Source organism: Diabrotica virgifera, chromosome 2 (assembly GCF_917563875.1).
Source record: "Diabrotica virgifera virgifera chromosome 2, PGI_DIABVI_V3a".
Lineage (NCBI taxonomy): Eukaryota > Metazoa > Arthropoda > Insecta > Coleoptera > Chrysomelidae > Diabrotica > Diabrotica virgifera.
The window spans coordinates 234,122,184-234,138,242 of NC_065444.1; the positions used below are offsets into that span (position 1 = coordinate 234,122,184).

At 33.1% G+C, this 16,059-nt stretch overlaps 1 protein-coding gene across 4 annotated transcripts in view; it reads right to left on the bottom strand.

The window, feature by feature from the left end:
* LOC114348372 (E3 ubiquitin-protein ligase TRIP12) overlaps positions 1-16,059 on the bottom strand; it is a 249,767-nt gene that overhangs the window by 125,358 nt on the left and 108,350 nt on the right. For 3 of the 4 annotated variants that reach the window (XM_028298962.2, XM_050643127.1, XM_028298954.2), the window contains exon 5: positions 7,363-7,551. In XM_028298962.2, the coding sequence (XP_028154763.1) occupies positions 7,363-7,551 (189 nt within the window). Of the gene's footprint in view, positions 1-7,362; positions 7,552-10,181; positions 10,398-16,059 lie in introns of those variants that run through there. The other variant, XM_028298974.2, reaches the window with a different exon arrangement.

The following is a 16,059-nucleotide window of genomic DNA, read 5'->3' on the forward strand; positions in this document are numbered from 1 at the left end:
GCGAATGAGAGTTGGTGGTGGAATTTTGGTTTGTGAATCTGGAAGGGATATTTAGAAAGTAGGGGAATGAATGACAAATAGAGAGCAGAATGTTTTGAGCTGTCGAGAAGTGAAGTCGAGTAGTAGACGGTAGTGTACGGAGAGTGAGAAAGCCTGTGTAGTTCCGTGAGTGTGAAGTATCTATCGTAGAACGAGAGGTAGGCCAGGTTGAGAGTAAAAGAACCTCCTTGAGCCAAGAGTTCCCGGTAGCTGATTGCAGTTTCGAAAAAGGTAGAACACAGCATCACGACAGAAGCAGGAAACGAGAGCTATACGAGCTAGTTTCAGAGGAGAACATTACTGGAAGCCAGGACGAGGTTTGGATTGCAGCCAAGGATAGCAGGAAACGGGTCTTGTGTGAAGACATTCTCAGTGCACCAGAAAAAGGTCAGTCTCATTTGTTTGGACATGAATGTATGGGTTTTTTCGTAGTAAATACCACATTTAAAATTGAAGAAACATAATCAATAATATCAGAAAAGCTTCATCAAACTTAAATAGAATTGTTGCTAATAAATCATAATAGTTAAATGTTAACAAAAACTTTCAATTGGAAATCAAAAGAAAATAAGATTCCCATGTGTAAATGTTATGTTTAAGAAAAATAAGATATAGCAAATATTAAGCAGTGATTGCCATTTAAATAAAATAAACAATATTTTGATTACAATTGTAACCCATATGTGTTATTATTTTACTCTTTTCTTTCCTATCCCGATTAGGAACCATTAAGAAATACTTAGAAGCCACGTATGTAAGTAATTAATTTTATAAAAAGCCCTGAGATTGAAAACATATTGATATGTGATCTGGTAAATTAATTAGATTATTATTAATGCATTGATTAAATTAAATGACATATAAAAATATTATCCCATATCAATAATCAAGATCACAACAACTGTCGTCCAACGTGGAGGGCATTTGAAAAGTATTTCTAGTGGCAAATTTGAAGGATAGAAAGAGTAAAGCCGGTATTTGAAAATTTATATGCCTGTGGTAAAAAGTGAGATACTTACATTTGATAACATAAAATTTTAGATCTCTTTAGGTACAAATTTTACATAACTGATTTAATATTTTATTTTTACGATATTTACATTTGATATATTTATTGACAATTTATAATATTTGGGTGAGAAAAAGTCGTCTTGGTAACATACTAGTAAAATTTCATATTTGGCGGGGATAATACTTCTTGAAAACAAATGTCTGTGACAAGAAGCCAAAGCAAAGACAACAAAAAACAAAAAGAACATTCAAATCAAGAGAATAATTCAGACCAAGAAGACATTTTAGACACGACAATCATGGCATCAGAACAGCAAGAATTATCAGGAATAGATAAAATATTACAAATGATGCAACTCCAGTCACAAAGAATGGAACAAAAACTGGATGAAAATCAACGTGAAACGAAACAAGCCATGGAAGAAACATCAAAGAAAATGGATGAAACACAACAAAAAATGGATAAAAATCAGGAAGAAACATCAAAGAAAATGGATAAAGTGGATAAAAAAATAGATGAAACACAACAAAAAATGGATCAAAAAATGGATGAAACACAACAAAAAATGAAACAAGCAATAGAAGAGAACAACAAGAAAATGGAGGAACGCATAGGAAAGTATGAAAAGGAAGTAAAAGGATGTTTGACAATAATCAAGAACGATATGAGACAACAAGAGACAGAGATTAAAGAAATCAAAAGCAAAATAAAGGAAATAACGAATTGCCAGAAAAAGGAAATAGAAAGTTTGGAAAACAAGTTGCAAAACGCTATTCAAGCAGACATAGAAGAAGTGGAAAGAAAGATTGCGGAAATCAATACTCAACAAAATGTAGGAGAAAGAAGAGAAATGGTTATACATAGCACAGATGACGTGAAGATAAGGTTTGGAGGGGATGTAAGAAGATTACACCCAGTGCCGTTCATAAATAGCCTGAAAAAGAAAATACAACACATCAGAAATTTCGAAACAGCAAAAGAAACTATCAGAAACCATCTAAAATATGAAGCAAGCCTATGGTTCGATTGCAAAGAAGAAGAATTTGACAGTTGGCAACAATTTGAACAAAAATTTTTGAATTATTTCTGGGGAAAAGTCCAACAATTGGAAATTAACAAGGAATTGCAAAATGGGAAATACAATGATAGGATGGGTATATCAGAAAGGACATATGCATTACAAATTTACTATAACGCAAAACATTTACAATATAATTACTCATCGGAACAATTAGTCGAACTGATTGCAAGACATTTCGAAGAAACGCTGGAAGACCATATCACATTGCAAAACTACAAAGACATAGATAGTTTATGCCAATTCCTACAAATAAGAGAATCACGTTTAAGGGAAAGAAAATCAAGAAGGTCGCGAGAAGATTACAGGCCCCGAGAAACACAGGATTACAGAGATAGAAATCAAAATAGGAGGGACTATACAAGACGAGATTTTAATCCCAGAAGGGAAAACGAAAATAGAGACAACGGAAGAGGAAATTATGAACAAAGAAATAGGCAATGGAATGAGAACAGAAATCGAGAATACCAGAATAGAAACACCACACGCTCAAATCAAGAAAACAGAAATAATGGTAGACAAAATGAACAGGGATATCGAGAAAACCGAAACAGATCCGACAGACCAAGAGAAAATAGAAGAGAAGTAAATAATACCCAGACAGATGAATATGACGGAGAGAGACATTATGACGAAAATATAAACTACGATGAGCAACCGGCGTTTTTTCACGACGGCGCTCACTAAAAACCAAAAATCAAACAGGAATCTTTTGTAACCCCAAGGAGTTTATTAAATTGGCAAGGAACAACGAAAAGAAAAATGGAGTTAATTTAAAATTTGTGGATGGATTTATCAACGAGAAACCAATTAAAATTATGATAGACACTGGATCTGAAATAACATTGGTCAACAGAAAACTAATAGAAGAAGTTAACTTAACAAATTTAATTTACAAAATACCTAGGGTAAATTTAGTGGGCGCAAACAAACGGACATTGGCAACTATAAATGAAGGCATACGAGTAATGGTACGACTGGGTAAGAAGATGTATGCACTACAATGTGTAATAATGCCAAACATGTCACATGACATGATAGTAGGAGTTGACGAATTGGCAGAAAAACATGTAGTGATAGATTTTAAAAATAATACGATGAATCTAACAGAAGAAAAAGAAGAAGAACAGGACAAGGAACAGGAGAAACAAAATACGGACGAATCAGGTAAAGACCAAACAGTGGAAATGAATTTGGCAACGAAGCAAGGACAAAGAAGAAAAGGGAGAAAAAGTCAGAAAAAGACAAAAGAAAATGAAACCTGTGGCTCCTCAAAAGAAGAGTTGAGCCCAGAAGAAGAAAAATTGAGAGTATCAAAAGCAAAAGAAAACTGGGATTCCTCAAAAGAAGAGATGAGCTCAGGAGAAGGAGAAATAAAGCTAACAAATGAAAGCGAAAAAGATATAATCGAAACAGTGGCATTTGAAGAGGAGGCATATGAAAACGAGGATGCAGAATGCACGGTAAAAGTATGTGAAAAATCTGAGGAAAAAGACAGAAGATTGATATGGGAAAAAGGGAAAGACAACATAATAGCCGACACTCTAACACAGGATGAGGACACTGAAAATAAGGAAACAATTACTCTACAGGTGGGACTAATTAGAGTAATACAAGAAGAAGGGGTATAAGACGTAGATTAAAGTAAGGAAATATACAGGGAGTTGGTTTTGCCTCGAGAAAATTTATTTAAAAATGCAGATAAATTTTATCGAATACAAGGCGGGGATTTGTTATATTTCTATGTGATATGAAAATTAAAATTTGATAATTATAAACAGAATTCAATTTAATATAAAATATTTTCAATTTTCTCAACCACGGGCATATAAATTTAGAACAACCTGTATACAACAAATTGTTATATTTAATTTTAAGAAGTGATTAAATAAGACTCAAGTGAAATCGTTAAAAGGTCATTAAAATTTGTATATAGTAGAAAGTAATTTTAGAATGGGAATTAACTATTTTCTTTGAAATCCATTAAGCATATTTAGAAAGTTTAAAAATTGGTTTTGAGGAATACTGCGAATGAGAGTTGGTGGTGGAATTTTGGTTTGTGAATCTGGAAGGGATATTTAGAAAGTAGGGGAATGAATGACAAATAGAGAGCAGAATGTTTTGAGCTGTCGAGAAGTGAAGTCGAGTAGTAGACGGTAGTGTACGGAGAGTGAGAAAGCCTGTGTAGTTCCGTGAGTGTGAAGTATCTATCGTAGAACGAGAGGTAGGCCAGGTTGAGAGTAAAAGAACCTCCTTGAGCCAAGAGTTCCCGGTAGCTGATTGCAGTTTCGAAAAAGGTAGAACACAGCATCACGACAGAAGCAGGAAACGAGAGCTATACGAGCTAGTTTCAGAGGAGAACATTACTGGAAGCCAGGACGAGGTTTGGATTGCAGCCAAGGATAGCAGGAAACGGGTCTTGTGTGAAGACATTCTCAGTGCACCAGAAAAAGGTCAGTCTCATTTGTTTGGACATGAATGTATGGGTTTTTTCGTAGTAAATACCACATTTAAAATTGAAGAAACATAATCAATAATATCAGAAAAGCTTCATCAAACTTAAATAGAATTGTTGCTAATAAATCATAATAGTTAAATGTTAACAAAAACTTTCAATTGGAAATCAAAAGAAAATAAGATTCCCATGTGTAAATGTTATGTTTAAGAAAAATAAGATATAGCAAATATTAAGCAGTGATTGCCATTTAAATAAAATAAACAATATTTTGATTACAATTGTAACCCATATGTGTTATTATTTTACTCTTTTCTTTCCTATCCCGATTAGGAACCATTAAGAAATACTTAGAAGCCACGTATGTAAGTAATTAATTTTATAAAAAGCCCTGAGATTGAAAACATATTGATATGTGATCTGGTAAATTAATTAGATTATTATTAATGCATTGATTAAATTAAATGACATATAAAAATATTATCCCATATCAATAATCAAGATCACAACAATATATATATATATATATATATATATATATATATATATATATATATATATATATATATATATATATGAATTGGGTTAAATTGTCTTAAAATTATCTTAGGAATCTCCTGTCTTCGTTTGTCGGTAGAGTTTCTGGACACCCTGTAGAATTGGTTAAAGATTTAAAAAAGTCACCCTTGTTGCAAAATAGCAATAATTGCGAAAAAACCATACAAAAACAAGTATTCGCATTTTACGTTTTTCAACCATTTATGCTACACTTAGGACCTTCACATTTTACCCAGAAAAACTTTATGATATAGTAAAACAACACTGTAAATTTCATTAAGATCGGTTTAATAGAAAACATTAATTTTTGGTGCTACGCGCAGGACAGCGGTGTTAGATTCACACAAGTTGATTTCCACCAAAATTTCTTCCAATCTTTATCTAATGTATTATTTTCTTACTCTATATTTTGTTGTATTTTAATATTTTAATTACACAAAAATCAAACTAATTTATTATTGTTTGTGAAATATTGTTTAAACAATTGCATATGTTTAAAAATAATAAACTTTTATTCTCTAAGTCAAAATATATGAACAAAGAAAGTTTTTGCTAAAAAAGTGTTATTTCAAAGGATAGAGTATGTGTTTTTATTTTGCAATAAACAAATTTATTTATTTATATCGAAATGTAATAAAAATTAAAATGTATCAATCACTATCAAAGGTCATTGGAATGCCCAATCAGAGCAAACTATCCGCTGTACTGCGCGTAGCACCAATAATTAATGATTATTTAAAAAAATTCCTGACGCCGTGGTAGTTAATAGATTTTAATTTTGCAAATTGCAATGAAAGGTACAGTACACTTCTATACGCAAAAAAAAAATTCAACTTGCTATCTGCTTTATTTTCAGTCCTGTAACATTTTGACAAAATAATTTTTTTTTGCGAAAGCTGGATTGCAAAATTTATTTTGCAAAATCTATTGAACCAATCTTAATGAAATTTACAGTATTGTTTTACTGTATCATAAAGTTTTTCTGGGTGAAATATGAAGGTCCTAAGTGTAGCATAAATGGTTGAAAAACGTAAAATGCGAATACTTGTTTTTGTATGGTTTTTTCGCAATTATTGCTATTTTGCAACAAGGGTGACTTTTTTTTAATTTTTAACCAATTCTATATTGTAGGAAATTTAATTACGCAACTTTTATGTCACTACAACTTTTCTCGGAAATGAATACTTTTAAAGTTATAATCAAAAAACGCAGAAAAAAAATCGAATTTTTCCTTCATTTTTTGACATTTTGATTTTAAACAATGTTCCGGGCCTTTTTGAGAGGGAGGATAACTCAAATATGGTTCTTTTCATGAGCATTTTTCAGTGCGTCACAAATGATATAAAAAAAGGTTAGTCCGTGATAAATACGCCTTTATGACATTTATTCTAACATGACATTTTAGTTAAATCTGACAGTTGTCACATTTTATTTGCAATTTGGTATAAAAACAAATCAATTTTGTTTATTGCATTTATAAAATGGTATTTTTTTTTATTTGTATAGTCTTATAAATTGTACAGATTAAATTTGTTTTATATAGAATAATATAAGATTATTTAATATTATATTATTAGCGCCATCTATTGACAACTAGATTAAATGTTAATAATGTCACCGACGAAATGTAATCAGAGACGTGCGTTTTTTTCTGTCACATACAATTTAATGCGTTAGAGAGAAATCGAAATACTGTGACGCACTGAAAAATGCTCATGAAAAGAACCATATTATTATTTGAGTTATTTTCAAGCAATTTCTGCAAAAAAATTTGAGTCACCTCTCAACGTCAAAATGTACTAATATTTTTACAGATGCGCCCTGGTATACTAATGTGTTTTGGCGGTTATGACCTATGGTGTTGAAACTGTAACATTAACAACCGCATATGCTAAGAAGCTAAGAATTGCTCAACGTAAGATGGAAAGGTCGATGATTGGTGTGTAATTGCGGGACAATATAAGAAACGAAGAACTACGATTGAGAACAGGAGTCACAGATGTTTGTCAGGTGGCTAAAGTTAAATGGAACTGGGCCGGTCATGTGGCCCGTCTGACAGATGGGAGATGGACAAAGAGATTGCTCGTGTGGAGACCAAGAGCAGATAAAAGACGAAAATTTAAACGTTTTCAAACCATACCTTCCCCCTCTCCTCTTCAAGTTTAAATTTTATAGAGGCGTTTCCAATCTAAATGGATCAGAAAGCTACTGACAACTTACCTGAAAGTCCGTTGCTCGGCATTTCCGGTTGATCAGCGGCCATGGCTGCGGCAGCGTGAGTGGCAGGAGCCGAGAGAAGTGCCGGGGCGGCCGACCCAACCTTTTGCTGCCTCACTGCCCTTCTCGAGCTGCTGCCGCTGCCACTTGCGCCACTAGAGCTTGCGCACGAACCCGTTGTTGAGCTGTGCCCTGCAACAAGACAAACTTTTTGTAAAAAATATAGAAACATTGAATTATTGAAACATAAAAACTGATAAAGATATGTATCGATTCCCGGGTTTAATTTTGGGTAATTCAAGCGTAGGCGCAAAATTTCGGGCCAATGCTTTTTCAATGGATTCATTTTTTTTTTAATCCTGAAAAAACTAATAAATCTATTTGAGAAATTTAAATGCATAATTAAAAGAATTAACACAACATAAAAAAGTCGTTAATTTCAACAAACTATGAAATTAGAGGTAAGAAAACATAACAAATGAAATTGGTGGAAATCTAAAAGTCACAAAGATCACTTCAGTCCACCTAGTAGATAATATCAACAACTGGAAAATTTTTAAAACAGTGTTAACCGAACCATGCAAACAACATCTCCTTAAGGGGGTATGATTCATACATTGAGAAGCTTAAAAATGGATTAAAAGGATATAAGAGTAATAAACTTAGGGTCATATGAATTATAAGTCTCAAAATAAGTGGTACATCAACTAAGTATAGCCATATTCTCAGCTTCAGAAGGCATGTCTATGAGAGTCTTCATAGTATTGAACTAGCTGAAAATACCGAATCTTTCTGTAACAAGATGGTATGACAAAAGGTACAACTACAAAAAGACCGACCAAAACTCACCATTACATATCGAAGAACGTTAAACGAAGACCAATAATTACAATTTATGTCAAACTTAAGTTAGCGACACAATAATGCCAACTACAAAATCTTCAACAGATACTACAGAATTAGTAAAACAGAAGACCGATAAAACAGTTATGACACCAAGGTACAAATAATCAGTCAGAACTATTTAGGCCACCAGACACATAAAAGAAAAAAATTGGACACCAGCATCCAAAATAAAGAAAACTAAGGCCAGTGCAGACTTCACAGTAACGACATCATCCAACAAAGCTCTTTTCGAACCAGTAAAACGCTTTATTAAAAATTAATCACAACCATTTGTCCTCAATTTCGTATACTTTTAAGTAATGTTAGTGGGTAAAAAATCCAACTATCGTAATTCAGGATTTTACTACAGATATATCAGTAATACATCAGTGCTTAGCCAGATGCTAAACACAATCCCCCCTCCACCATTTAAAATGGGGTCTCCCTCACCTAAAAAGTATCTGCTAAAAATATCATCACCACACTAAAAAAGAAAATTCTTAGTAATAACAATTTAGAGTCGCTATGGTGATACATCACAATTTAGTACCTATACTGAATTTACAATCAAGATGCAGTAGAAATAAACAAACCAAGACACGTTAAATGCTACTAGGAGCACTCCCGAATCATAATTTACAATGTATGTATATACATTGTAAATCCCAAATAATGATTTCCAAAGTTTATACATTGTAAATTATGATTCGGGAGTGCTCCTAGTAGAATTTAACGTGGCTTGGTTTGTTTATTTCTACTGCATCTTGATTGTAAATTTAGTATAGGTATAGAGATTACTCTAATACTAATAGAATATCGATGCAGTCTTCCATCGCCTTTTTACAGAAACTCATCGCAGACCATTTCCCAGATGTAGTATGGTAATATGTATCTAAGAAACTAATCTTAGTCCAAACAAAAATTACAATCCTACCTAAGCAGTTCAATTGTTTTAGAAACGACAGAAAAGGCAATTGGAACTATTCTTCTTGTGGGGTTGCAACTTTGGTAACGAAAACTTGTGCAGCAAAACTATTTCCTGTGAACATCCCACTCGATGCAGTAGGGATAAAACTTAAACCCCCTAAAGAAAATCGTAAAATTTAAACTAACAGGCTCAATAAAATTCCAGAAGCATTATTTTCTTATGGATCCCGTCTCATATTGGTATTGATGGAAACGAAGCAGCAGATCAGTGACCGTAAAGTGTCGAAACAGATGTAACGAAGTGTAGAAATTTCACATGTAATTTAAAATACTATATCAGAAGTTTAATTACGGGTAAGGCTAAGGCCACACGGGCGATAATTTACGGCGCCGTAAGAGCAGTAAACCTGACGCGGCATTGTTTGACTAACTCCTATTTCATCTACAATTGGTGGAGGAGTTAGTCAACCAATGGGTTTACTGCTCTTACGGCGCCGTAAATTATATCGCCTGTGTGGCCTTTCGGTAAGAGTAACCAGTTATTCACAGGCAACACAAGGAACATTAAAGACAATATTTTATCCGTGGCTTGCTAGTTCGATGTAAAAAACTTTAAACTATCTATCATAATACACATTTATGACATTTATTCTAACATGACATTTTAGTTAAATCTGACAGTTGTCATATTTTATTTTCAATTTGGAATAAAAACAAATCAAATGTGTTTCTTGCATTTATAAAATGGTATTTTCTTTGATTTGTATAGTCTTATAAATTATACAGATTATATTTGTAATATTATTATCTAATTAAAAAAAAATATTTTTTTTATTATGGCGCCATCTATCGACAACTAGAATAACTAGAATAAATGTTGTAAATGTCTGTAATCACGGACGTGCCTTCTTTTCTGTCACATACAATTTAATGCGTTAGAAAGAAATCGAAAAACTGACGCACTGAAAGATGATCATGAGAAAAAGAATACAAGATATACGCACTCTTACCTGTTTACCAGAGATAATCCCCTTAAATGTGAAATTTTTGACGAAGCAAAAAATGGAAAACATTTTTCAACTAACTGTCCACTTACTGTAAAGAACCGGTTACAATATTTCGAACAATATCAATAAACTTTTCGATACAAACTTTAATTATGTTGATATCGCAAATTATCTAAAATATATAGGTACAACAGATATTTAATTGATGTTGATAGCCCTAAATGACCATGTCAAACATCAGGTTTAAATAGAAAACATTTATCAATAATACGCACTTCACTTAAATTTAAATCGTACACCACACAAATATTTTAATATCAATTTAGTACTACATGGTTGCAGTAAAAGCATAGGTATTTTAATTGTTACAGTTTTTTGTAACTTAAAACTATTTTAACTATTATCTTTGAACTTTGAACGAAAGATTACTCAGATTATGGAGAAAAAAACAAAAAATAAACAATTGTAATCCTGATAATCTAGTATTTCATTACAATAACGAAACTAGGTGCAACCATTAATGAAAACAATGACAGCTCTCAAGAAATACGAATCAGAATCGAACATTTATAATCACAGCATCATCAAAATCAGAAGCACATTTACAAGAATGAAGAGGTTTCTCTACTGACGGGACTTGAACCTTGAGTTATAAATACAAGTGCTGAGGTGTTATGTGCTATTCATATTTTACTACGGGATGGAAGCGTGGACACTGACGAAAATTGACGTGAGGAGACTGGAGGCATTCGAGATATGGATGTACCGAAGAGTACTGAAGATATCATGGGTAGGTAGAGTAACCAACGCGGCAACGTAGAGGTAATAAGACGTATATATGTTACAGTTCAAGTTGATTCTCAGTTAGAGTTGACTTTTCCTAGTTCTGAGTCAACTCCAACTGAAACGAGCAGTAAAAGTTGATTTGAAAAATTTAAATCAACTTTTACTAGTTGAAGTTGACTCTTCCTAACTCTTGTTAGTAAAAGTAGATTATACAATTTATATACGAGTATAATCTCACGTGCATTTTTGAAGAGTGTGCGTTTAAAGTGTGCCTGAAGTAATAATGTATTTTAAATGGGATTTATTTTTTCGCACTGTTTTTTGGCACCCTTTCACATAATCAAATATTCTTAACTTTTGCCTTGTCATGGTGATGACATGTAAGCAATAAAAAAAAACGTTTTGACAGTTTTGTGGTTTGACAGAAGTTTGAATTTTTAAATGTCAAAGTTCTAAAAAATTGTAAAATAGGAATGTATTCCAGTGACGAAGAGTTGCAGTTTTTTATTTGTTTTTTGGTAGATAAAATATTGTATGAAACTGTGCCTGAAGTACTTTTTGCGCACTTAGGCGATGTATAGCACTCGGCCCGCTCGTGCTCTATACATCGCGTGCGTGCGCAAAAAGCATACTTCACGAACTGTTTTATAAATAACTAAGTATTTCACTCCGGACAATTTTTTTTAGATTATTTCGGTCATTCGGAGCAAAAAGGTCTCTTGTGATTTTTCTCTAGAATTGATAGTTTTCGAGTTATAAGCGATTTAAAATTTGAAAAATGCGAAATGACCATTTTTAAGGCTTAATAACTCGATTAAAAACTATTATTATGAAAGTCAGAAAATCACCTAATCAAAGTTTAAAGCCCCCCCTACAAGATCCTGAAGAAATTTTTGTCATTATTTTATTACTAAGCTGTTATTTTTAATTATCAACAATGAGCGCTAAAAGCGTATTGAGGCGGCCGTCAATGTGAGTGCGAGTAAGATCCTCCATTCCGACCGTCAAATGGTGCATCTCAGTCGCACTCACATTGACAGCCGCCTCAATACGCTCCTAGCGCTCATTGTTAATAATTAAAAATAACAGCTTAGTAATAAAATAATGACAAATATTTCTTCAGTACCTTGTAGGGGGGTCGTTAAAATTTGATTTGGTGACTTTCTGACTTTCATAATAATTTTTAACTGAGTTATTAAGCCTATAAATGGTCATTTTCGCATTTTTCAAATTTTAAATCGCGTATAACTCGAGAACAATAAATTTTACAGGAAAATCACAAAAGACCTCTTTTGCTCCGAATGACCCAAATTAATGATGTAAAAATATGTCCGAAGTGAATTTTTTTTGTGAATTTGTTTAAAAAAAAAAATTGTTTAAACAATTTTTCGATTACGGTACCACCTGACACCCTGTGGATTCGTTATAAGGACCTCTTTTTAAGTAAGTTTGTGCAAAAAAATATCGAACTGGAATAATTTACCTAACGGGGGCGATACAGCCTGGACTATAAATTTCACGATTTGAACATAATATACTAGTCCAGAAAGCCACTGCGCATCCGCTAGGAAAATTCTTTAAACATCGATTGATGAAATCCCGAAAGAGTTTTTTGCAATATATTATTAAAAACTCCTTTGTTTTTTAATTGCTAATCAAGCGTGTGCGACACTATTTTCCACCGATGCATGTATATGCAGTATGGTGCAAATGCAAGGAATAAATTCGTTATTTCGTAAACCGGCGGCTTTAAGGAAAAATCCCGAAACAGGTCGATTTTTATTTTATGTTATGATGTTGTGACATATACGGTATACTAGTGACGTCATCCATCTGGGCGTGATGACGTAATCGATGATTTTTTTTAAAGGAGAATAGGGGTCGTGTGCTAGCTCATTTGAAAGGTTTTTCAATTCTCTATTCAATAATATAAACATTTACATAATTATTTATACAGGGTGTCCAATAATTTAATTTTTTTGTCAATTTGCCAAATGATTTAATTTAATACAAATTTTTTGGACACCCTGTATAAATCATTATGTACATGTTTATATTACTAAACAGAGAATTGAAGAACCTTTCAAATGAGCCAGCACACGACCCGTATTTTCATTTAAAAAAATCATCGATTACGTCATCACGCCCTGATGGATGACGTCACTAGTATACTGTATATGCCACAATATCATAACTTAAAAATAAAAACCGACCTGTTTTGGGATTTTTCCTTGAAGTCACCGGTTTACGAAATAACGAATTTATTCCTTTCATTTGCACCATACTGTATACAGACGCAACGGTGGAAAATAGTGTCGCGCACGCTTGATTGGCAATTAAAAAACAAAGGGGTTTTTGATATTGTATTACAAAAAACTCTTCGTGATTTCACCAATCGATGTTTAAAGAATATGCACCTACCTTGGCAACATTCAAATTTTCAGTTTTTCACATAGTTTTTGAGGGTTAAAAATGGCCGATTTCGCAGTTTTCAATTTTTAATCGCTTATATGTCAAAAACTATCAACTTTAGAGAAAAGTCACTAAATCCTTTGCTGTTTGGAATGATCCAAAAAACCTAAAAAAATTTTGTTCCATGCAAAAAAAAATTTTAGGAAAAAAACAAAAAAAAAACGTTTAAAAAATTTTTGACCAACTTTTGGTCCTGGCAACATGCAAATTTGTTAAAAGGGGTCCTTTTTGAGTAAGATTGTGCAAAAAATCCGAATTAAAATATTTTTCCTAGTGGATGCGCAGTGGCTTTCTGGACTATACAGTAACATTTAATTTCTAGAATCGGTTGTTTGTGTGAATCAACTTTTACTAAATGGCATTGGGAAGAGTATACTTTAACTAGTTGGAGTCTACTTTTACTAGTAAATGTTGAATAAAAATCTTCATTTTATATTTATAATCAACTTTTACTAAAACCAGCCGTTGAGTCGACTCGAACTAGGAAAAGTCAACTACAACTGGATAATCAACTTGAACTGTAACATATATAAGAAAAGAGAAGTACTTATAAAAATTAAAATAAGAAAACTGAGATATATGGGACATGTGATGAGAAGAGATAAATACCTTATACTCCAGGTCATTATGCAAGGAAAGATTCATGGAATAAGATCCATAGAAACGAGACGTATCTCATGGCCACAGTATATAGAGGTTCCACAGTAAAATCACTCCTCTGTCGGCGCTTTGATCTCAAGAAGTAATACCGGCAGTACGCAATTGGTAATTCACCAGTGGTGGATGCGGGTTTTCCCTGTTAAAATTCGTACGTTTCTATGCGAGTAGCAATGCGAGGGAGGGACAAAAGCGACTGCCAACATTGCGCGGTCGCCATGCGCGAGTACAGATTTTACTTCCAATTTTTCGGAGAGTGGTTCTACTGTCCCTCTTTATACTGTGCTCATGGCTGAAGAACCTTAGGGAATGGTTTGGATGTACATAGTAACAACGAATTATTTAGAACCGCAGCCATCTCAAACGTAAAAATCGCTATGATTGCCAACTTTCGAAGCGGAGACGGCACCTTAGAGAAGAACGAAACTCGTTCCAAAAATGTCTACTCATATTTTTATATTAATTTATTTCTATATGCAATCTACATAAGAAATATCATTAGTACTAATAGTTACGCAAGATATCCACTAATAATATTGGTGTTAGTTTCCATATTTTTCTACATATTTTAGTTAACTACATTAGAAAGTAAATATCAAACTCACTTTTCACAGGTTTTAAAGCCGAGCGACAGCTACTGCTGCCGCGAAACTCGGTACTGTCAGTACTGTCACGAAACTCGGTACTGCCGCGAATTTAACTTGACAAGTACCGCTATCAAGAGCAGCAGAGGATACCTGATAGCCTGTTATATCAGAAAAGCCAATCGATAAGGACTACCTGGAAACGATCAAAACAAAGAGGAGATAATGACTACCCGGAAACAGGTAAGTCCAATGGAGAATTGTAGTAGTAAAGAGAAAGTTGTTTAGTTACTAGATTGTTTAGTTGTTGATTATTTAAAAGTAATTTAAGAAGTCAATCAGTAATGTAATAATCAAGGTAAATAGTGTAAGGACATAAACACGTTACAGCTACATCAATATTTACAAGTAACAGTGTAACAAACGTAGATAAGAAAGCTCAAAACACAACAGTCAAACAAGAGTACCACCCAAACTACTGTTCAAAATTAAATAATTTAAAAATAAAAGTTAAAATCCTATTATAACAAAGAAGAAGGGCAAACAAACATAATTTACACTCAAACTGGAAAATTACCACAAAAATCTATATAAAAAACACGATAACAAGAAAATTATGTTCTAAGATCCATAACAAACATGCTAAAACGAAAATTATCTCATTATATCCTAGATTTGGATTATGCAAAACTAACAGAAGATCAAACACTGATGTCAGAGGCGAATCTGATCTCAGACCGAAGTTAATCTCCGATACAAATAAATTGACAGTATCCATCTAGCAGAAAATCAATGAAGCAAAGTAACAAACAGAACAAGATGGTCAAACAACTACAGAAAAAAGCTCAAAATCAGACAACTACATAAAAAATTAATCAATAAAATTCATCACGAAGATACGAACAAAGAAAAATCAGTGGTATTGAAACCCTAAAAACACACACGACAGAAACACGCAGGATAAGAACACACGTGAAGACATCCACATCAAGTTCCACTCTAGCACTCATAACAAGGGAGGCAACAGATACATCACAGAAACACCATGGGTTCAATACTAATCGATACAGAAGTATATCGCCTCCAATCAGAAAAAGAGAAACTAGCTATAATTAAAATCAAATTGAGTGGCGAAAAATTCCTAGAACAGATAAATATTATTTGGTTTGACCAATGGCGTCCCGAAAAATATACAAGAATAAAAAAGGGTCAAAGAATATTACAAGTACACTTAGAACTTGTTGTGGAGTGTCAAGAGATTACATGTACATCTTATTGAATAGTTTATTTACACCCTTTAATATCCAGTGGCCAATTTTTTGAACTTTTTACCTTGTTTAAACGCACCTTTGGGACCGTTCAAGTATTACGTAACGCAGGTG